The sequence below is a fragment of the Rhinatrema bivittatum genome, chromosome 15 (genome assembly GCF_901001135.1).
Source record: "Rhinatrema bivittatum chromosome 15, aRhiBiv1.1, whole genome shotgun sequence".
Classification (NCBI taxonomy): domain Eukaryota; kingdom Metazoa; phylum Chordata; class Amphibia; order Gymnophiona; family Rhinatrematidae; genus Rhinatrema; species Rhinatrema bivittatum.
The window spans coordinates 43196715-43219453 of NC_042629.1; the positions used below are offsets into that span (position 1 = coordinate 43196715).

The window sequence follows — 22739 nt, forward strand, 5'->3', positions numbered from 1 at the left end:
ATATCAATCAATTATCCCAGTGCTTCTTAGGGGGTTTTTTTTCCGAATGCAGTGATAAAATCCATAATATAGTTCAGTGTCTGATATCTAACTCTTATTGAAGGAGCACTTCAAAAGCATTAGAAACATGGTGTGACTCAGCCACCAGGATGGACATCTCTGCCCGTTGTAAGCACACAGAGGGTAAATTTCATACAGTCGCACCTAGTGGTAAAGTTTGTATGTACAATGAACATGCTTCGAGTATTCGGAAAACGATCTTGCACGTGAAGTTTGCTTTGACAATCCTTGGGTAATTGGCAGACTATGGGGCGGATTTTAAAAGCCCTGCTCGCGTAAATCCGCCCGGATTTACCAGAGCAGGGCCTTGCGTGCCGGCGTGCCTATTTTCCATAGGCCTGCCGGCGCGCGCAGAGCTCCGGGACTCGCGTAAGTCCCGGGGTTTTTTGTCGGGGGCGGGGCCTATCAATGCGCCGTTTTGGGGGCGGGATGCGGGGGCGTGGTTTCGGCCTGGGGCGGTCCGGGGGCGTGGCCGCGCCCTCCGGAACCGCCCCCGGGTTGCGTCTCGGCGCACCAGCGGCTCGCTGGCGCGCGTGGATTTACGTCTCCCTCCAGGAGGCGTAAATCCCTGGACAAAGGTAGGGGGGGGTTTAGATAGGGCCGGGGGGGTGGGTTAGGTAGAGGAAGGGAGGGGAAGGTGAGGGGAGGGCGAAAGAGGGTTCCCTCCGAGGCTGCTCCGATTTCGGAGCAGCCTCGGAGGGAACGGAGGCAGGCTGCGCGGCTCGGCGCGCGCCGGCTGCCCAAAATCGGCAGCCTTGCGCGTGCCGATCCTGGATTTTAGCAGATACGCGCGGCTACGTGCGTATCTGCTAAAATCCAGCGTACTTTTGTTTGCGCCTGGAGCGCGAACAAAAGTACACGAACGCGCCGTTTTTAAAAATCTACCCCTATATGTTCACACGTTCACTTGCGTAGTTAGACATCCATTTTGATTTTTAAAAGTAAAGTGCCAACTCCACTCCCACTCCACTCACTCACTGAAATGCTTGTTTAGTTTGTGTAGAAATACAAGTGAACTTTCACTCACACACACCCATTTCCATTCATAATACTGGGTTTTATAAGTGTAAATGACTTTGCCAGTGACTCCCAAAATGACATCAAAGCACAAAAACCCCACCAAGCTGAATAACCCCAGTACTAGCCGGTGTTTCAGAAATACCTGCGGCCGAGGGAAAGGGTAGACCAAAAGCATACTCTTTCTGAAACACCAGCCAGTGCTGGGGTTATTCAGCTTGGTGGTGGTTTTGTTCTTTACTGTAATTTTTGTTTGCTTATTTTAAAAATTGTATAGTCCTCCCCCTCATCAGATATACTGTTCAAAGCGGATTACAACATAAATAAAAACAATTCTTTATACATAATGGAAACATCACTCTAAAGTAACCTAACAACAAAACTTATAAAATGCATAATAAAAGCAGACACGATCATTTCAAAACACAAACTACAAAAGCCTCGCTGTGTAACTGTGCCACTAAAGCCTTCCTGAACACCTTATATAATCTGTTTATAACCACAAACTCGCAGGAAGACTGTTCCAAAGGGAGGGGACCACAATAGAAAAGGCCTGACTACGATTACGCTGCAGTCGTGCACTAGCAGCCACTAGCACACACCACAATTGCTGACGATTTGATCGTAAAGACCGCTGTGGTAGATATAAAGGCACATTTTTCAGATAACTTGGGCTATTACCATAAATAAGTTGGTATAGTAAAGACAAAATTTTAAATTTAATTCTTTGTTCAATAGGCAACCAATGACTATCATGCAATACTGATGTAATGTGGTCGCGTAAATAACTTCTCATCACCTGCCAGGCGATTGCATTAGCATTAAGCAAAAGTTGCAGCTAATAACATTTTGGCAGCCCATAATATTTTTGTGTACTTTTTAAGCGCTCGTGGAAGCCCGTCCTGGTTGCTGGAGTCACACTGTGTTTCCAATGCGTTTGAACTGTTCTTTCAGTGAAAGTCGAATATCGTTATGTTGAACTGTATTATCATTGTACAGGAAAAAATAAACCTTAAAATTGTGCACATTTTTCAAGTATTGGTTGATACCAAACAGCAGTCCAATGCCCACCTGTTTGTAGTGTTTTTCCATTGCTGTATTGTGTATACTTCGCTGTAAACCCTTTTTGTAGTTTGATTGATTCTGTGCTATGCAAATTTAATACATAAGTCTGTAGAGTAGCGACTGCATTAGAAAGTGTGATTGTCCTCTCCCCTCCAGTCTCTAAATGCATTTGTATATGGGGCTGTGGATGCCTTCTCTGCTTGTTATATCCATAGGACCCAAAGATTTCGAGCATGTATTTTATTTTAACACACAGTGTCATGACATGATGTTAAATAAACCTTGGTACTAGATTTTTCTCTACCACTTCCAAGGGCTTTCCATTTTAATTCACACTGCAAGTTTTACTCAAACATATATTAAAGTGTCTATAGCATGGTTATGGAACCCATTTGCAGAATATAATCCATTTTCCTTTAGATCAGATTTACCCATTCCTATCCAGCTGCATATCACCTCCCCCATCATCCTCTATGCAGGAAAATATGTCTTCCTCCATATGAGTCCACCAAATATCTGCTATGAGTGGATAGGGAGGAACTGTAGGGCATCAAAATGCTCTTCATTCTTTGGGGCAAACTTTGCCTACGTTTTCCTTATCGTAAACAAACTTTTTTTTTTTTGTCACTTTAAAATCTTCTTTAAGAAAAAGAGTGAAAACCACAAACAAAAGCTAAATCAAACAAACAATTTACATGTTAAAAAAATATATGAGATAATGAGGTCTGTGTATGATGGGAATCAGAAAGGTGAAGAGTTGTGTTGCCATTGGCTTGATGGTCCTTCACTACAGTTGGCACTAAGACTTGAGTTTTTTGTGTTTTATTTAAGGAATGAGCCAGTTGAAGTTCACGGGGTTGTCAGATTCCATTCCCTCTCACTGAATACCCTCTTGCTCTCAGTTTTTGGTAAGGTGGTGCAGTTGAGTTCTTGGCAAAGTCTTCACTCAAGCAGGGATTTGCCCTTCTTTCATATCTTCCTTTCTATACTAGTGATCCAGCTCTGCTCTGTGTTGGCACTAAGACAGGTACTGCACCAATTCTCTCCAGTGTTGCATGGCTCACTGCATAAGAGTGTGTGTGTGGTGACTTTGCCTTTCTGCTGACAGAGCCATTGCTTCTGGGCACAGCTGGCAGTGAGGGGACAGAATTGGCAGTCACCACCAGTGTCTTGGGTGGAACAGGCTGGCTGCCATTGGTATAGGCAGGCCAGGCAGGCACCTTGCCTGAGCGAGTGGAGGATGAGTGGCGGGAGTCGGTGCCATTGAAGTGGGCATATGAGCCAGCAACGTAGTTGGCCTTGGGGCCACTCCAATAGTGGCTGTTGTATGTGTTAGAGGAGGTAAGTGTGTCATTCTCAGAGGAGGATGCATCAGTGTGGAATGCTTTTGTAGACGAATGTTTCGGAGGGAGGTCATCTTCCCTAAAAGGAAAGAAATATCAGTATTTTAAGAATAGTCATGTTCACTTATAGAGTATTGCACTCTGCGTTAAAGGCTTCTGTTTTGGGTACAAACAGGTGAATAGGAACCATGCCAAAACTTTTCTTAAAGCTCTAAGGGGGTGGAGTTTCAACGCAGTTAGCTGGCTACCTCTAATATTTGAAACTGAAAATGTATCCAAGCTGAATGACTAAAGAGAATCATTTGGTTTCCCCAGGTGGGCATCTTTTGGCTGCTCAAAACAGAAAGGAAGATAGCCAGCCAAACCTAGACGCAGCTATTGAAGACTTAAATCTAGCCAATTATATTTTAGCTAGCATTAATCCTAGCCGCAACTGAAATTTATCCTGCGGGCTTCATATACTAAAGGGCTTTTCCTATTTTGTATCCACTGGAAAAATTAGTACAAGCTATCTTAGCTGAAAATTGGCCCCTAAACCAGTTTTAATATGAATTGGCTATTTTGTCTGCTCAGTTTCTTTTAGGAACTACTGTGTGGCATGCATGCATGCTGCACCGGTGTGAATTATTAGTCAGGGTGAAGGATGACAAGACATAAATCGGTGCAACACCCATTCATTTTTTTTTTTGTTTATATAGTGGCGGCTCCCACACCAAAACCACAGAGATTCTGTACTAGAGCTCAGAGGCAATGAGCAATACTCAACTCAAAACATCAATACAGTAGTTGGCAACTACTGTAGCTGCTACTGGCTCCATTTCCCTCTAAGCAGAGTCAGGTCACAGAATGTCTTGTGGCTATCTAAGATGATTATATCTTTTGAGAGAGAATGTAGCAGAAGAAAACCTGCTTTATACTCAAGCACCTCCCACCTTATCTCATTAGGAATCTCTTCCTCTTCCTCCTTGTGTTTGTTCCTCCAATAGAATAACGCCACGGCCGCTAGGATAATGCAAACGATCAATACCACGACCCCTGTGGCAATGGCTCCTGTAATCAGTCCTACATTCTGGTGCTGAGCTGTAGCGAACAAGGAATCAATGTAACTGTGACGCCGCAGGCTTTACAATAGGAACAAGAGAAGGCATTTAATAGGTTTGCATCCTGTGACTTAGTAAAGAACCATGAACACTCCTGGAACAAGAGTTTGAGACTGCATGGTCATGACCCACTGACCTCTCAGTGCATCAATTTACCTAACTGCAATTGGGTTAGTAGTGATCGTATTTTCTTTTGTTTCCCTGTTAACCCGTTCCCATACTTAGAAAGTGCTGCAAGTTAACCCCACCCTACAGCTAGCTTGCATGTGTGCTGGGCAGTGCTGGGGAAAGGGGTTGAGGGTCCAAGTGTGAAAGGACATGAATTAGTGGAGCTGCTGTTGAGTATGAGAATCTGTGTGCTTTACCCAAAGTAGAAGATTCTCAACTGAGCTGACTGACTAGGGCAAGTTGGTATTTTTTTTTTTCAATAATTTATTATGTTAGTATGCATGTTCCTGACTGTAAAATATGTCTGCCTCCCATCTGAAGAAAAGGTCATCTATAATTCTAATATTTGTAGGATCATGTATTTTTTCTTCTTATGCCTCTGGCCGTAGATTGCCACTCTGGCTTGTGGCAGAGTGAGCAGTGCTTGAGACCAGGAGATGGTGTCCTCTGCCTCTCTTCCCTCCATACTTACGTAAGATGACTTGGAGGTCCAGAAGGCAAGTGCTGCTCCCAATGGCGTTGGATGCCACGCATTGGTAAAGACCAGAGGAGATTACGCTTATGTTACGAAGGGTGACAGTCCCTCGGACCTGGTCTGTAATTATCAAAAAAGCAAGGATTAGAAATTAGGACAACCTGAGGAGCAGCTTTAGTGGGAAGTGTGGTCCAATGAGGAAGGAGTACAGTTAAAAGGATGGAGCTGGAAAATTCTTGGAATTTTTGTTACAAGTTGCTGCCTCCTTGACTGCTGATTTTTTTTTTCTCTGCATTTGAGCACACACACTTTGCAATAATAGAAGCTGTCATGCAAACCCAGGAGTCCAAAATCATCTACATTTTATAGATAGATAGATAGATGCATGGGAGCTCTCTGTGTTTGAGCCATCCCCAATATGGAGAGAGGCTGGCATTGCTCTTTTCCTGGCCCCCTCCACTGCCGATCTCCACTTTCTCTTCTCACCTGTTGCCACCAGTCAGAACAGACAAGAGGAACAGCACCCATAGACTCAGTGCCTGTGGATAGAAGCTCGTTTTTATAAAGAACAATTGCATTGGTCCAAACTATTACTGTAGTCAGTGTGACTAGGACCTGAGATACGGGCATGCATACAAACACATGCAACTCACATTCATGTATGAAACCTCAGGGACCCTCAGCCAGTCAGGCTTTCAGGATATCCCCAAAATGAATACCCACTGTATGCATATTCATTTGAAATAGGGACTGGCTGGGTGAGTCCCTGAGGACAGGTTTGGGTTCCACTTTATAACATGTTAAACCCAAATATCACTCGTGAGGAACACATTTACAAAAGGAATTTTCTGCATAAAAATAACATGTGCATAAGTAGCATGTACTCGCAGCCTAAGGTCAAGAGTACATGTGTGTTTTCCATTTCATACGTACATTTTACTGATGAAAAAAGAGGTGGGGTTCAGAAGCATGCACATTAGTTATTTTGTAAGAGATATACACTTATACATTACTGAACTTCTTCATACAATTTTACACCTGATAATTGACCTGTGCAAGTGAAATCAGACTTGTTTGTTGGCTGCAGTTTTTGGGTGGGAGGTTTGGGTGAACTGGAAGGGGTTCAGAGTGAAGTGCTAGAGGGTCTAGATGAACTAGCAGAGGTATCAGATGAACTGGCGGTGGTATCTGCCAATTGGTGATGTCAAATATTTTCAAAATGGTATACATGTATACTTTATAAAATACCTGCCCCTGTACATAAATCAAGGTTATTAAATGTATGTGTTATATTTTTATGCCCCTAGAATATATGTGCATATGTTTATAAAATAGGTAGAGAAACTGTGTTTTCTTGCATTAGAAATATTTGCATGTACCGAAACACGTGTGTACGTTTCAAGCAGAACTAGACATTATTTTATAAACTGTGCACCTCCTGCTACACAGTTTATAAAATACTAGCAAAAATCTCTGTGCTTCCACTTACACGCATAAATGCTGTATTGCGGATAGGTTTGAAAGTTAGGCTCCCTTTTAGAACAGCTGCCATACAAATGTACAAAAGTAGGTCGCTCAGAAATATTCATGAAACTTCTTATGCATACAGACACCCACAATAAGAATATGTACACACTCAAAGAAGAAAAATATGCTCATAGAAACTGTAGACTCATGCTGAGACATACTATATTTTGTACATAATATTCACAAAACTATGTCCTTGCCACACTCACAGATACTCAAACAAGGCACACGTCACAAAATGCATATGCACAGAAAAATACTTTACAACATTACACAAGCTGATGTGATATCTTGGCATATCTTTGTATGGGTCTGCCTGCAGGTCTGCACAGGTTGATTAAGTGAAAGCAGACACCTTGTCAGAGCATTTTCGGTACAGTTAGAAATAAGCAGATGAGCACCTTGTGTTGCAGTTGGGGGCAGCTTAGGGGCACTGTCCAGCTTCTCCCAAAGGTAAGTTGGTCTGGGGGTGCCTTCTTCTGATCCACAGGTCAATGTAACATCGCTGCCAATGTCCAGGGATCCTTGAACTCTGCAGAATGGAGCAGAAGGAGGAACTGCAAGAAAGATAGTGAACTGAATATTTAAAAAATATATATTATGATCTCAGGAGAAAGGTGCATGACAGCATATAATATGTTTTAGAAACATCAGGTATCTATGAAATTTAGATCTCTCAATCCAATCATTGCACGAGCTCTCTGGACACAACACACATTCATGTATTGTATAGTGATATGACCATTATGTCCTCCTCAGAGCTGTTCACTGTGCAAACCATTTTTCAATATATTCATTATTTGGTAAATGATATATTTGAATGTTTTGAAAGAGGTTTTTCAGCTTTGCTACCTCAAAAGTGGTCCAGTTCCAAACATCCATCCTCTTGTGGGAAGTGAGCCCAGGTGCTCACTTCCCGCAAGAACCAAATAAGTTTGTATCAAAAATCTATTTTCTCTATAAGTTAAAGAGTGGTGTGCACTGGTAGAACTCTTGTTCCATCCCACTATAACAATTGGATAGCCATATGCTCCCACTGCGATTCTGAAGCCTTCAGCAGGAGACAAGAGGCAACCATGCATCAAGCTACAGAGCACAGAAACCCTACTTCTATCCAATATGGACATGGTTATCAGGGGGTTTGACAGTGATATTGAGTACTACTTAGTTCTTTTTGATATTTCTGTCGCATTCAACAATGTTGACCATGTTATTCTCTTGAACAGACTTAAATCTCTGTCACAGTTGGTTTGCATCCTTCCTAACCAATAGGTCCCAACAGATAAGAATTGTATGCAACCCCTCCAACTGGGCTATAGTTGAGAGTAGTGTTCCACAGGGGTCCGCCCTGTCCACTCTACTATTTAAGATCTATTTAACCCCAATCTGCAGGATGTTCACATGTCTTGGCATAAACTGCTATGTTTACGCCAGTGAGACAGTTCCTGGTTCAAAAATCCACCGTCTGGTCTAATACTTTGAAGTTAGTCTCTTTATGCTTGCGATCAGTTAATTGTTGACTCTTACAAAACAAACGACAATTGAATGTGGATAAAACTGAAATTATAATCTTTAGTAAGTTCTCGCTAATACCCCCTCCTGCCTTATACATGATAACCTGTCCATTCCGAGAAAACAGAAAATGCACAATTTAGGTATCACTTTAGACACCGAAATATCCTTCTCATCCCATATCAAAATGGTAAATCATTCCTCATTTTTCAAATTATGTTTGCTGAAAAAACTGTGCCCCTTCCTTGAACCGAATGACTTTTGTATGGTTTTACAGCCTCTAAAGCTTTTGGGATTATTATAATGCCTTGTGTGATGGGGGTCCAAGTCATCGCTAATATTTCCCTTGTAATTTAGATACTTAGTAGCTGTAGGAGGGGTTTTCATATTTTTGATTCCTCCCTGTGTGACAACCCCATCTTTTTGGGTGTATGGTATCCAGGGTATATATTTCCCAGGAGCATGCTCAGAACTTCAGTGGGAAGGAGGAGCTGAGAGAGGGTAGAGGGCTGGAGATAGAAATTTCCCCAGACTCTCAAGGAAACAGTGGATTGAAGGTAGTAGTGGAAAGGAGAGTAAGTGAATCCCTTCAGGATTTCCACTATCTTGCAAAGGTTATGGATCCCTTCAGGATCTAAGGATGAGAGAGGAGACTGGGCCTTTCTACAGACACTAAGGACAATAGTTGAGTACCTTTTGGATGGGGCTTTGCTCTCATCACTTTTGCATTTTGATATTGAAGGACCTTTGCATAAAAGATATTTTGGACTTTGACTTGACCAGTTTGAAGGGAAGGGCATACTCCCAATATCCCAGAGATTTGGGGCAAGGATCTGGTTGCCTGTGCGACCTGAAGAAGCAAGGACAAGAAACGTGTGATACTTATTGATAAAAGGACTTAAAGGGCTATACTCCATTGAGACCATGTGAGACAGTGTGATACAGTTCTTTCCAGTCTGAAGAAAAGTTAAAAACTGGACCAACTGAAGTTGGATGTTTTTGTATGTGAGGACAGTTGTCCTTCAGTTTTTGTGCTTGGGAATTTTCTTCTATTTGGTGATTTACTTTATGCTGGAATCCTATTCCAGTTTTCCTTCATTGCAAGGGAAGCAGTTTTCTCCCATGGATAATGGTGCACGAGAATTGAGAAGGGAGGTAATACGGAAGATGAACAAATTGACAATCTGCATTGCTATTACATTTGTTACGCTATTCTTAATTTTTGGTTGTGTGGCCTATATTATCCTATGTTACAGTAAAGACTATTTTATTTGAACACCATTTTTGGACCCCCAGAGAGTATTTTTTCCTGATTCTCCTACCCTTTTTAGTGGTCGAAATGTATGGCTGGACATTGGTGTGAATCCATTTATATCCCCACGTTGCTGTTATTGCCTTCACTGTTCCTTCTCTGGACTGTTTGGCACCTGTTGGAGGTCCCCTACCTCCAGTGTGAGTATTGAGAGTAAAGAGTGGATAGATACTCATATCTCTTTCAAGGCATTTAAAACTTATTTAGGTGGGCTTACGGTCTTCATATCTGGGCCATCTTGATAAAAAGTTTAATTTATTATTTAATCCTTATTTTTATTTTGCTAAGGTTTTGTTTTTGTCTGTTATTATTATGTATGTAATTTTTTGTAATCCACCACAAACTATTATTTGTGACTTGAGCGGATAATAAATGTTAATAAACACAAATACTAAATCAAGCACCCAGAAGACAGCCCCAAGTTTTCTTCTTCTTTTGGGGCTTACAGTGCTATATTTAAAAGCTATGCACCCCATAACCGTCTTGTTGAAGCACATCTTGTTTGACGAGGTTGGATTTTTTTCATCTTTAATTTTATTCTCTGCCTCCTATATTTAACCTGTTGTCTATTCTGCAATGCCCCATGCATACTAAACAATGTAACAAAGTACAACCATGCAGCTGTGCAGAAATTCAAATTTTTAAAAAATTGGACTTGGACGACGTCTTCACCTTTTACAGCAGAATGTACTAAATGACAAGGCTGTGGAGTAGCAAAATCAAAGCTGAAAATTCCACATCACCCAGAAAGAAAGAAATTCCAATCACCACCGATGCAAAGGGTAAAGACAAGTAGTGCTCCTGCAGTGGCTAGTAGTGGACATCCAAAGAGTGAACAGGTCTTACGGCAAGCAGAAGCCACTGCATTCTTTTCTCTGTGCATGGGCAGTCACTGCAGCACTTGCGTACACATGCAATAAATAAAATGGCCAACTTGCAAGGTGCTCAATGCAACAGAATGAGAGCAAGAGAGACTTTTGAACACAGAATATTAAAGCATCTAAAAATTGAAGGATGAATGTCTGTTTAATAGCCCTCTCACCTAACACAGTGAGTCCGATGACCCCAATATTCCTACCACCTCTATCTGGAAGGTTGTTGACCAAACACTGGTAGGTGCCTGTGTCTGACAGCTGAGTATTGTTGATATAGATGGAGGCACTAGTACTTGGCATGGTCCATGCAAATCCCACTCGTCCATCGAACTGTGCTGCAACATTGAAAACCTGTCCATTTTGGTAGCTGATGACCTGGACAAGAGAAGAGAGAGCAAGAGCATCAACAGTGTGTCTCTGTTAAGGAATATGACAGTGATAGGTGCAGATCAGAAGCAACTCTGGAATAGTATATACAAAAGACATGGGTCTGTGTTTACCTCTTACCTTTATAAGAAATTCAGACAGGCCAGCCCAAGAGCTCCACCTTTAATTCTCAGGCCAATAAGTGCTGGTGATAACTGCAAAGGCAGTGTTCACAGCTGGGAGAGAGGCCAGGATTCCTAGCCATCACTACAGGCTGGCTCAAGAAATGCTTGAAATAACAGTCTTCTGCCATGCATTAGACTACTAACTGTAATGACTGGACTTGAAAATGAAGTTACTAGATGAAATAAATGACTGCTGTACAAGAACCAACAAGAAGGAAAACTATTTTAGACCTGCTCCTTAGTGGAACACAGGATTTGGTGAGAGAGGTAACAGTGTTGGAGCACTTGACAATAGCGATCACAACATTATCAAATTTGACTTTATAACTGGAGAAAGTGCAAAAAAGCAATCTATAATAATAGCATTTATCTTTCAAAAAGGTCATTATGATAAAATGAGGAAAACAGTTAAGAAAAAAACGAAAGGAGCAACTGGAAAGGTTAATTAGCTTAGGCATGGATGTTTAAAAATACAATCTTGGAAGCCCAAAACAGATGTATTCCATGCATTAGAAAAAGTAGAAAGAAGGCTAAACAACTAATGGCAAGGTTGAAAGGTGAGATGAGAGAGGCTATAATATCTAAAAGAACAACTTTCAATAAATAGAGAAGGGATCCAAATGAAGAAACAAGAAGATGTCTAGGGCAAACTTCTTAACTTTCTGCTGCTTTACTTCCTCTGTGAATTCATTGATGGTACCTTGAAATTCTTTCCATTTATTTTCAAAAGTTTCTACACTCTGTGCTTTTATTTTCTGTAGAAGCTGCTCTTGTTCCTGTTGTAAAATTCTGCCATCATTTTGGCTCTTTCGATCACTAGCAGCATTATATCTAAACAGCACTTATTCAAGATCTGGTTCCATTTTTGGACAAAATCTTCATGTTCGGCATACAATTTAGGTGCTTTCATCATCCTCAATCCTCGCGGGATACGTTGTACCCGGCAGTACTCTATCAGAGTGCCATAATGTAATTTTGTTCTTACTAGAGGCGCTGTTAGTACAGCATTGTAAGAGCAAGCTCATTCTTTTGAAAGTTTATATTGCACGGTTCTAGCGGTGGTTTATCAAGATGAACGGGGAGATAATGTGAACCAAAGGTTGTTACAAAGAGAACAAAGATGGATCTTTAAATTGAACACAGTCTCTCCTGCCGGGCTTAATAAAGAAGTCAATTGGTCCGTGTTCATGTAAGTAAGTGTCTGATTGGTCAGTATGTTAGCCTTAGTAAGCACATAAATACCAAGCTTCCAGTAATCACGAGTATAAGCGTTTGAGTGCCATTTTTGAACGAGTGTGTTGCTGATGTTAAGCCAGGATTGGTTACAAAATAAGTCTCATTGGAAAGTGGCTGTAGTTAGTAAGTGAGTTTTAAAATAATTTGAGGTTGGTTGAATGAAGTGCTTTTTGTTCATAGAAGTAATTACAAGTCTCCTGAAGCAGGCGTGAATCGCACGCCGAAACATTGCCAATGTTGTTTGAAGAAATTGAGATAAGTTGCAACAACAATATTGAAGTTTCACTTGATGGGAAATATTAGGGTATTAATCACATGTTGACATTTAACGATAAAGTAATCATTTAGCAGCATAAAAATGTAAAAGATAAATATTTTTAAACAGGATGAAGTAAATGACGTAACAACTGGTGCATACACATGAGACGGGTTGTAGCCCTTTGCGGGCAAGAGCCTAGGAGATTGTGGTAAAGCACTCTTTATTCTGATACTGATTTCCGATATTTTAACAATTAAATTAAAATTCATACTTTAAGATACAGTTTCCCTCATATGGGCAGAGTTTTTGTAGTTACATTAACAATTGAGGGTTGATGCCAGTTGTTTAATATAATTTTTGTTTTTTAATTGCCATTTGTAGTTGATAGGCATCCATTTTTGTCCTTGATTCTACCTGCTTTTTCTTCAAGATCTATACTTATTTATACATTTTTGAAGCTTACTTTTCCAAGCAATTATGATCAAGTGGATAAGTGAAAATTTGCTGTGCTTCCACAAACGTCAATGAAAGGGGAGGATCCAAAATAGATACATCATTGCTTTCATTTGTCATATCTAATTCTGCTTCTTTTTTTGTTATATAGGGTTCCATGACCTTAGGTGACTGCATACACAAGAGTTGTGCTCATAAATTTACATACTCCTACTAGAATTTGTAAAATGTGTATCATTGTAGGAAAACATGAGTGATCAGAGAAAACACCATCTTATTTTTTATGTGTTTCAAATTAAACTATTTTAGTCATCACAGAATAGCACAATCATTAAACAAGCCATAGCAATAAAGGAAATAATAAAAGGCTTCCAACAGCACCTTTATATCAGAAACGTCTGTGTCTTTAGAAAGGACACAGACGTTTCTGATATAAAGGTGCCCATATGGAGCCCCCTTGAATGTGCATTGTTCCACTCCATATCTCTTGCGGATAACACGCCGGACTTTTACAAGCCCTCTTCCCATGGAGTTCTACTGTACACTGGCAACCAAGGCTAACTCATGCAAATCTTTGACTCCTATGGAATTTACTCCAATTAAGGCTTTGAATAAAGCACTCACAGCACTAAGTAACTGTGTTTGGCCCAGGACCTACACACTGTTTCTTTATTATTGCTTGATGTGAATTCCTGCCAGTCCCCCTGATGCAGCCCTGGTGTGAAACACTACCATGTTGGGGTCATTTTCTGTAATCACAAATGTATTCTGGATTGTAAAATAATGTGTTTTTCCTTTTGGCCTTAGAAATAAAGTTGTTAAATGATGTATTGAGCAGTTTACGTTTTTAGTGCCACACATCCTCTTGGTTTGTCATTGATTTGCATGTGTGTGCTGTTTACTCCACAATCTCGATGTGCATTGCCTGTTTAAAAGTTTACATACCCTTGAACGTTTGGACTGATAATGTGCACTCAAGCTGACACACATAAGTTAAGATGGCAATGAAGGGTAGGTATCCACATCTATGCCTTGTTTGATTGTAATTAGTGTCTATGTCTAAACAGTCAATGAGTTTCTTAGCTCTTGAGAAACTCTTGTGCATGTCATCCAGGACCGCTGACTTTCATGTTTATTGAAGCATGGGGAAAGCAAAAAAACTGTCACAGGATCTGCAAAGCAAGAGCAGTTCAACTTTATAAATCAGGAAAAGGATATAAAAAGATATTCAAAGATTTGAAAATGCCCATCCATACTGTTCAAAGTCTGATCAAGAAGTGGAAAATTATGAGTTTGGTTAATACCAAGCCAGACCAAAGAAAAACCCATAAGCAACTTCTACTGAAATACAAGCTTCTCTGAAATAAAGTGGTGTAGGTGTTGCTGCATGCACAATAAGGAGATACTTGAACAAAAATGGGATGTATGGTGGAGTTCTCAGAAAAAAGTCATTGCTACACCAACACCACAAAACAGCCCGCTTAAAATATGCCAAACAGCACCTAAAGAAGCCTCAAAACTTCTGAAACAAAACAATGTGATGAGACCAAAATGGAAATTTATGGTCACAACCATAAACACTATGGGCCAGATTTTTAAATCTACGTCCAATTTTCTAACATGCGCGCATGTTATAAAATCCAGGGTCGGCGCACGCAGGGGGGTGAACACTTGTGCACGCCGAGCCCTAGGGGAGCCCTGATGACTTTTCCCTGTTCCCTCCGAGGCCGCTCCGAAATCGGAGCGGCCTCGGAGGGAACTTTTCTTCCCCCCCCCCTCCCTTCCTCTACCTAACATGCCCCCCAGCACTATCTAAAACCCCCCCTCACCTTTGTTGGCGAAGTTGCTCCTGCCTCTGGACAGGCGTAGGTTGTGCGCGCCGGCATGACCGCTGTGCCGGAGGCCTCAGTCCCACCCCCGCCCTGCCCATTTTTTCATGCCCCGGGACATACGCGCATCCCAGGGCTTGCGCACGTCGCCGGACCTATGCCAAATAGGCTTGGCGCGCACAGGAGTGGGTTTTCGGGGTTACGCGCGTAATATACCCTTTGAAAATCCGCCCCTATGTTTGGAGAGGAGTCAACACCTTCTCTACCGTGAAGCAAGGAGGTGGATCTCTGCTGTTTGGGGAGGAGCGTGTGAGCTACAGCGGCACAGGGAATTTAGTCAAAATTGATGGCAGGATGAATGCAGCATCTTATCAGAAAATGTTGCAGGAGAATTTATATTCATCAGCCAGGAAGCTGGGTATTGGGCGCACTTGGACTTTCCATCATGGCAATGATCTAAAACATAAGGCCAAGTCAACCCTTCAACAGCTGCAGCAGAAGAAAGTGAAAGTTCTGGAGTGCCCATCAAGGTCTCCTGACCTCAACATCATTCACCCACTTTGGGGAAAACTCAAATATGCAGTTCATGCTAGACAACCAAAGAATTTACAGGATCTGGAGGCTTTTTGTCAAGAGGAATGAGCAGCTTTGCCACATGAGAAAAGGGCCTCATTCACAACTATCACAAAAGACTTCAAGTCGTTATTGATGCAAAAGGAGGCAATGCATGATATTAAGAACTAAAGATATGGAAACATTTGAACACGACTATTTTATTATTGCCTTTATTGCTATGGTTTGTTTAATGATAGTGCTATTCTGTGCTGCATAAATAGTTCAATTTGAAACACTCAAAAAATAACAGACGTTTTTGTCTGATCACTCATGTTTTCTTAAAATGCTACACATCTTACAAATTCTGCCAGGATATGTAAACTTATGAGCACAACTGTATATATATACTACAGATTTAATAATGTGTCTCTGGAACATTATAGGCAATATCTTTTCTTCCACTCTATAAATATTGTAACAAAGAGAAAGCTGTCACCTGTCCTGCTTACCTGCTCAGGCTGATTGGCATTGGAGAGAGGGATTACCATCCAGATGACATTGAGGTTAGTAAGCGCTGCGCTGGTAACAAAGGTGCAAGGCAAGACCACTGTCTGACCTCGGGCCACCTGGATACTCCCAGAGCTCACCGATACTTCCAGTGCATTCACTAAACCTACACAATAAGCAGAGAAAATATGTAATGGGGAGGATAATATCCTGATTCCCTTCTCCCAGATTCACTTCTCAGTTGAGCAGACTGACTAGTAGTTCTGAGAAAAGCCAGTGATCACCATGACCTCTCCCACTAGAAGTATGGCACAGCAGACACTCTCTCTTCCAGTTCTGGTATTGTATAATCTGTATTTATTTATTTATTTGGAATTTTTATATACCGACCTTCATGTACCAAAGTGACATATCAGATCGGTTTACATTGAAACGAGAATCGCATAAAAGTATGCTTTACATCAAACAAGGGAAACAAAAACTGGGAATTAACAAAGGGGTTAAGTACCAATTAACAATGGAGTTAACAATGGAGTTATATGGGGTTAGCCATGGAGTTCACAATGGATGTAAAAATACCAAGCTCTTCGCGAGCAAGCAACTAATAGGTACACAGAAACCAGGAAGTATATAACGGGGAGGCTAACCAACTATTGGAAGAGAGAAGACAAAAGAGAACTGGGGCGAAACAAAGAAAGAGTGGACGCGGTAAATTACTAGAAGGATGGGAGAGGGTGGGTAAAGAGGTCCAGGGGAGATAAAAGGAATATTCAAATGGATGGAATGATAAACAGTGATACAATAGCTGCCAGCAAGAAGTGTCTTAATCCTAACAACATCACTCTAGAAAAGATAAAAATGCTAGTCCGCTTGTAAAGGAGGGAGAGATGGTTCATAAGGGATTAGGGAAACGCTTGGCTGAGCAGCCATGTTTTGAGTCTTTTTTTTAAAGGTTTTTTTTGTGCTAAATTTCCTACCATAAACCAGGTGCTGCAGGCTTATGGGTCAGAAAGGATGCAGACAGATTACCTACCCTCCCAAATACAATAGCAGCCCTTCTCAGGGGATCTCCATAGGTATTCTAAAATCTCCCAAGTTAGGAGAAATCACAAGACATAGTGCAGTCAGTGCTGAAAAGGCCTAGTAGTTAGAGCAATGGGCTGAGAAACAGGTGAAACCAGGGTTTAAACTGCTCCCTCCATTTTCACACGCACAGACACTGCTTGTGACCTTAAGCAAGTCACTCTCTCCCACTGCTTCAGGTATTAGATTGTAAGCTGTTTGAGGTATGGACTTGTACCTGAATTGTAATAAAGTTGTAAGCTGCCTTGAGCATAACTTGAAAAGGCAGTCCCAAAATCCAAATTATCTGATGTTTCTGGAGTACCCCAGGGATCAGCTTTGTCTGTTGCATTGTTTAACATTTACCTCTGTCTCTTGGGGGAGTTTATTGCATTGTATGCGGTACATTTTAAGATCTGTGTGATGATATTCATCTTTTTTCTGCTGGCTAGACCCTGCCTCCACACAACTTTGACCTCACTAATCAAGTGTATCCAAGCTAATGGGATCTGGATATTTAAAAAAAAAAAAAAAAAGGCCTATCAGAAAACTGAAGTGCTTTGGGTAAGTTGTGATGTACTATTACAATAACATATTGATGAATAGATATTTCCATTCTTGACTTGGAACCTTGAGATTGTACTTTGCTCTATAGCCTTATCTTCAAGCCTCATATTAATGCAGTGTTAAAATCTGTATTTTTAAACTCAGTCTGGCAAGGTGTCTCAGATATATCCTCAATATTGAAGACTTTCATTTTGTTGTTCAAGCCATGGTCTTAAGTTTTCCTGTTAGTTCAGAATTCTTCTGCTGAATTGATAGACTGCATTCGGAGAGATCACATTTCTACTTGGCTAAAAGTGCTCCATTGGCTGCCTTTGCCTTTGGGACAACATTTAAGCTGTTTTTCTTAGTCTACAGAGCTCTTAAAGAAGATGGCCCTGAATATTTCAAAAGCCTTCTGTTAGTTTGCATGCCAACTCATGCCCTTCACTCTGTGGGAAAACTATTAGCAGTCCCCTCTTAAGAAAATATGCCTGTAGGTATATATATTATTATTTAATTTGATTAACCACCATTCCATACAGTATCATTATAGCAGTTCCCTCTTCCTCTTGTTGGCTCCACTTTGTACAATGTACATCATTTGGCTATCAGAGAAAAGCAGGACCTTCTAGCAGGACCTTCTAGCATTCAGGCAGTATCACTATTTGTTCAGTGCTTAACACTTAATACCAAAAAACCCACTCCTTCCAGAGTGGGATACAAGCACATTTAAATATTTTTATACTGTCTCTATATCACAAACAATTTTTATTATTCTTCAAATAGTTCATACATACACAACAAATTGCATTTAACATCCATTAATTGTGTGATTATCAAAATACCCTCAACATATTTTAAATATCTCAATTAAAAAACAATTCACTCATACCCATACATACTCAATCGTACTAACATCTCACTCATAAAAACTACCTCCAAAATCAGATTCCATAAACCATAATGAAAATAACCTCTGTTTCTGATTTTTCTAATTTCACAGTGTTAGACAAATTCATTAGGCTAATCTTGTTCATATCTTACATACTCCTTATGTGGCAAATACTCAATGAGCTATCTAGATTCCTGATATTAGTCTCATGTTAAACAACAACAAACTCTATATTGAATTTTTAGACCCCCGATACATTTAATCTGTTGAATTTTTATAAATCCCAAATTTAATCAATCCCAATACCAATCTTAATAAATCCCAACAGGTCCCTTGTTTCGCCTGATAGCTTCTTCAGGGAAATTTTCAATCCAATATACTCAATAGATGACTCTCGTCATTGAACAGGAGCCATTGCTCCACTCATTTCTTTGTGATGTATAGAAAAATCATTGGTCTCACTTGGCTGCCGAAGCCACTTTAATTGTGACACAACCGCTCTATTCAATCCTTGGGATGATCTTCAACACCTCCGTTATTTTATTTCTTCAAATCTCTTGATCGCGTATTTGAAGCCGTGAGCGACTTTGACAGGAGGTAATGGTGAATTTTGCAGAGACGAATGAGTTAGAGCTTGGAGGTTAATTGTATGTGGATATCGTAAAACAATGAAGCTGAGCTTGGAGAACGAAGACTGCGTTTGCAGCAGTATTAAGTAGAGACTGCCTCGGTGTTTGAAAAAAGCAAGATTTGAAGATATAATATAGGCTGAATACATGTAGGTGTACACAATTTTATATAGACGTGTGCATGTGCACGCAAATGCCACCTCTACCTTCTAAGTAGGAGGACTTTAATAGAAAGGCATGCCAACACAATTACCAATTAAACCACTTCATTCCCAGTTTGCCCAGGTAAGGGATAGGACTTCCTAAACCCCACCCTATTTAAATAGCCTTCCTTTTCCCCTCTTAACCATGACCCTTAAAACCCTGCTGCATGCCTATATTTTTTTGTTTTAGGTCTTACACGCCATCCAGAGCAAAAGTAAATTTACGCAGTATGGGGCCCCGCGCATGCTTGTGCTCATAAATATTTGTGTGCTGGTTTCATATATAAATCCAGGAACACCCACGCCCTGTCCCTTTCTTGGACTTTTTCATTTGTGTGCGTACCGGGAGAAACATGCGTACACAGATGGCTTTTAAAATCAGCTCTGCACATGCCGGCCCGACATAATTGTGCATCTCCCAGTTTTGGCACGTGCTGGGCTTTTAAAACTCACTTTTAGGATCTTTCAGTGTTCTAATGTTTGGCTGGGCATTGTTTTATCTTGGCTTGTTGTTATCCGATTGTTTTGTTTGATTGATGTACTATATCTTATATGTGTACTTTGATAGAGTTATGTTATTTTGTAAGTTGCCTAGATCAATTTGCAGAGCATTTGGCAGAACAGAAAAATTTAAATTAAATTATTTTTTTGGGGGGAGGGGGATGTGTGTCTAGAAAGTCTCCTGGTGCTAGAGAAGAAAGATTGACAGTGTCCTCCTGACCATGCTAGCCTAGCTGAAGTATAGTTAGAGCACCCCTCCATGGCAGAGAAAATGCTTCCCCTTTTAGTCCTGTCTTCTATTTTATTGTAGTCAGTGGAAGGAATAAAATCCTTTACTCGGTTATGCAAGACCTCACCCTTCCAATACTCCCTTCAGTGGCTTTAACTGGATTAACTAAGCGCAGTAGCATGTTTAGGCTTTACTCATCTATTGCTTGAGCACTTAAGCAATTTTCATTTCCTCATAGTGCTATGGTTGTAAATGAGCTGAGAAGAGTTTTTCTTTTGGCCTCTCTAAAGTGGCACATGCTTTAATAATACATGACGTAACCTATCAGGAAGCACAGATTCCTCTTCACCGAGCCCACTGCATGCTGCAGGCTGACTAGCAAGAAACGCAAGTGGTTTGGACAAGCAAGCTGGGCCCAGTGTGACAAAGGGAATCGGTGATGGGATGTGTGCAGACATGGTTGCAAGATACACATTCAGATTCTGACTCGCCCAACAGTGCAGTGACAGACACAGCACCTGAGGGCCATTTCCACAACGTGACTCTATTGTCCATGAAATGTTTTAATACTGAGATGAAGTTGTAAGGAGTTCAAAAGTGGCCTCCTTTTAAAAGCAAAACCTGTGTATTAGATTTCAGACCGCATCATAATTGGCTTATGTGGTGATCCTTTAACTGTTGATTATTTTGAGTATTGCACTTGTTTAACGTATTAAGGGTTAATTAAACAGCAACATGTTTTCCATCAAGAGTAACCTCTGGTCCTGTGCTATATTGTCTCTTCACTTTCTGGTGATCATGCACACACCTCCTTTTTGGGTGAAGGCACAGATTCACTAATAATTCAGGTTGATAATAGGTTAGGGCTTTCCATTAATTAACTCACAACTATCAAACTGTGTTAAATCTCCTTTATATGTTAAAGAAAGACAGAAGTCTAACTGTATTTCATGTCCAAAAGGCAAATATGCCCCTCCTTACTTTGAGTAATTATCTCTCAGTGAAAGATAGTCTCATTAACTGTGAACATTATGCATATTGTCAAGCCTCACTCGTTCCCCTCTTATTGCTGGCCTCGTGCAGTATCTAACAAAATGTTCCTCAATCTTAATTCTGGCCTCAGACTGCTTCCCCGCTACTGACCGACTCGCTTTTTCCATCATCCTTTTTCATGAAATCTCAGTCACTGCTACTGCAATTATCTGCTTTGTGGGGATCTGCCGGGTACTTGCAACTTGGATTGGCCACTGTCGGAGGCAGAGTTCTGGGGGTCGATGGCCCTTGGACTGACCCATCATGGCCCTTATGTTCTAAATGGTCTAGGGTGGTTTTATAGTAGTCAGAATTAACAAGCAAAATGCTACAATAAAAAGGCAGGGCATACCAACATGCACAACAAAAGTACAATTTAAGAAATATTACTACTTTGAGGAAGCATAAAACAGCGATGTTGACAGATGGGCTGACAAGCATGTTTCACATCAGTATCTCCAACTCAGAGGGCTTGACACCACTCAAATCTACCACAATCAATGTAAAATTCTGCTGACCTCATGAAACAAGAGAGGCAGCTAGTGTCCAGCACAGGCCCCTTACAATAAAGAGGGAGCAGAGGCAAGGCTCACGCAGTACTCGCAGGCTGATGCAATCCCATGCACTGCGGCTAGCGCACATATTAACACGGGCGCCCATAACTCCCAATGCAATACAGGGATTAGCGCATCCAAACCACCAAAATTCAAAAAATGTCCTACGCGGTCAATGCGCCCATTGCAAGGTGGCAAATTTTACGCTAGTGTAAAGGTATGCCATGCTCAAGGGCACATTGATTAAAAATAAAAAATCCTGCCTTGTGTGATTCATCCTATTAGTATTGTTGCAGTACTAAGTAGGAGGAACCAAAGAAAGCAGATTCAGATAAAAAATAATAATTCTGGGGACCCAATGTACACGTGAAAGATAACCAGTCCAGGCCATGTATATTGTACCAGTAGCGGGAGAAAACGGACGCTAGTATTGAGCGTTCATTTTCCCAACCCGCTTATCACCCCTCTTCCCACTGAGCTGTTCTTCATGGCCGCAGACCAGCCTTGGAGTTAAGGGGAATGGAGTATCCACTGCCGTCTCTCCCCTTGCTGTTCAACCTCCAGGGGGAGGAGGGTCTATTCTAGCATATTTACTCCAGCCCCCATACCCCTCTAGGCTCAGATGTGTGTGCCACTGCCAGAAAGGGCTTGATTTTGATTCTGATTGCAGATACCAGTTTTCATTACATCTATTCCCTATGAACATAAAGCTTGATATTGCTAATGTGATGCTAAAATATAAGAAAAAATCACATATATTCAACGCGAACTATTGAATAAGGTACACCCTCATATTTGAGCAATTATACATTTACACTGGAACAATGTTTTAGATCTCATGCACTTATTTCAAATGTGACTGCTCGTTTGTATTAATCATGGGGGTAACCTTTTTCCATTTCACGTTGAAGTATGCCGTCTTTTTAAATCACAAGAAAACATTTTTTTGAAGAGACTTTTTTTTAAAAGCTTTTGCTTAGAACAATTTTTTATAAAAAGCTTTATAGCATCAACTCAATTTTAGTGAAAGGACAAAGAACTTATCTTTTCCAAAAAAGACTAGAGCAATCAGCTCGTCAGCTCTGGACATTGCTTAAAGCCCCTGAAGAAGAAACTTTCGAGACACTAGCAGTGTCGGGCATTTGGCTGAGCTGAGCTGACGAGCTCGTTGCTCTAGTCTTTTTTTCTTATATTTTGTTCATATTTCTATCACATATTTCACCAGTTTTTTTGATATTGGTTGCTAA

The 22739-nt window shown here is 40.9% G+C and overlaps 1 protein-coding gene and 1 long non-coding RNA gene across 2 annotated transcripts in view; one reads left to right on the forward strand and one right to left on the reverse strand.

Moving 5' to 3' along the window:
• Positions 1–22739, forward strand: part of LOC115076788 — a 194172-nt gene that overhangs the window by 106392 nt on the left and 65041 nt on the right. The gene's annotated exons all lie outside the window — the stretch shown is intronic.
• Positions 1366–22739, reverse strand: part of IGSF11 (immunoglobulin superfamily member 11) — a 137218-nt gene continuing 115844 nt past the window's right edge. Inside the window, exons 2-7 of the mRNA XM_029578667.1 lie at positions 15847–16010; positions 10622–10829; positions 7157–7312; positions 5226–5348; positions 4418–4565; positions 1366–3564 (exon numbers count right to left, since the gene is read on the reverse strand). Of these exons, the coding sequence (XP_029434527.1) occupies positions 3126–3564; positions 4418–4565; positions 5226–5348; positions 7157–7312; positions 10622–10829; positions 15847–16010 (1238 nt within the window). The 3' untranslated portion in view covers positions 1366–3125. The remainder of the gene's footprint in view (positions 3565–4417; positions 4566–5225; positions 5349–7156; positions 7313–10621; positions 10830–15846; positions 16011–22739) is intronic.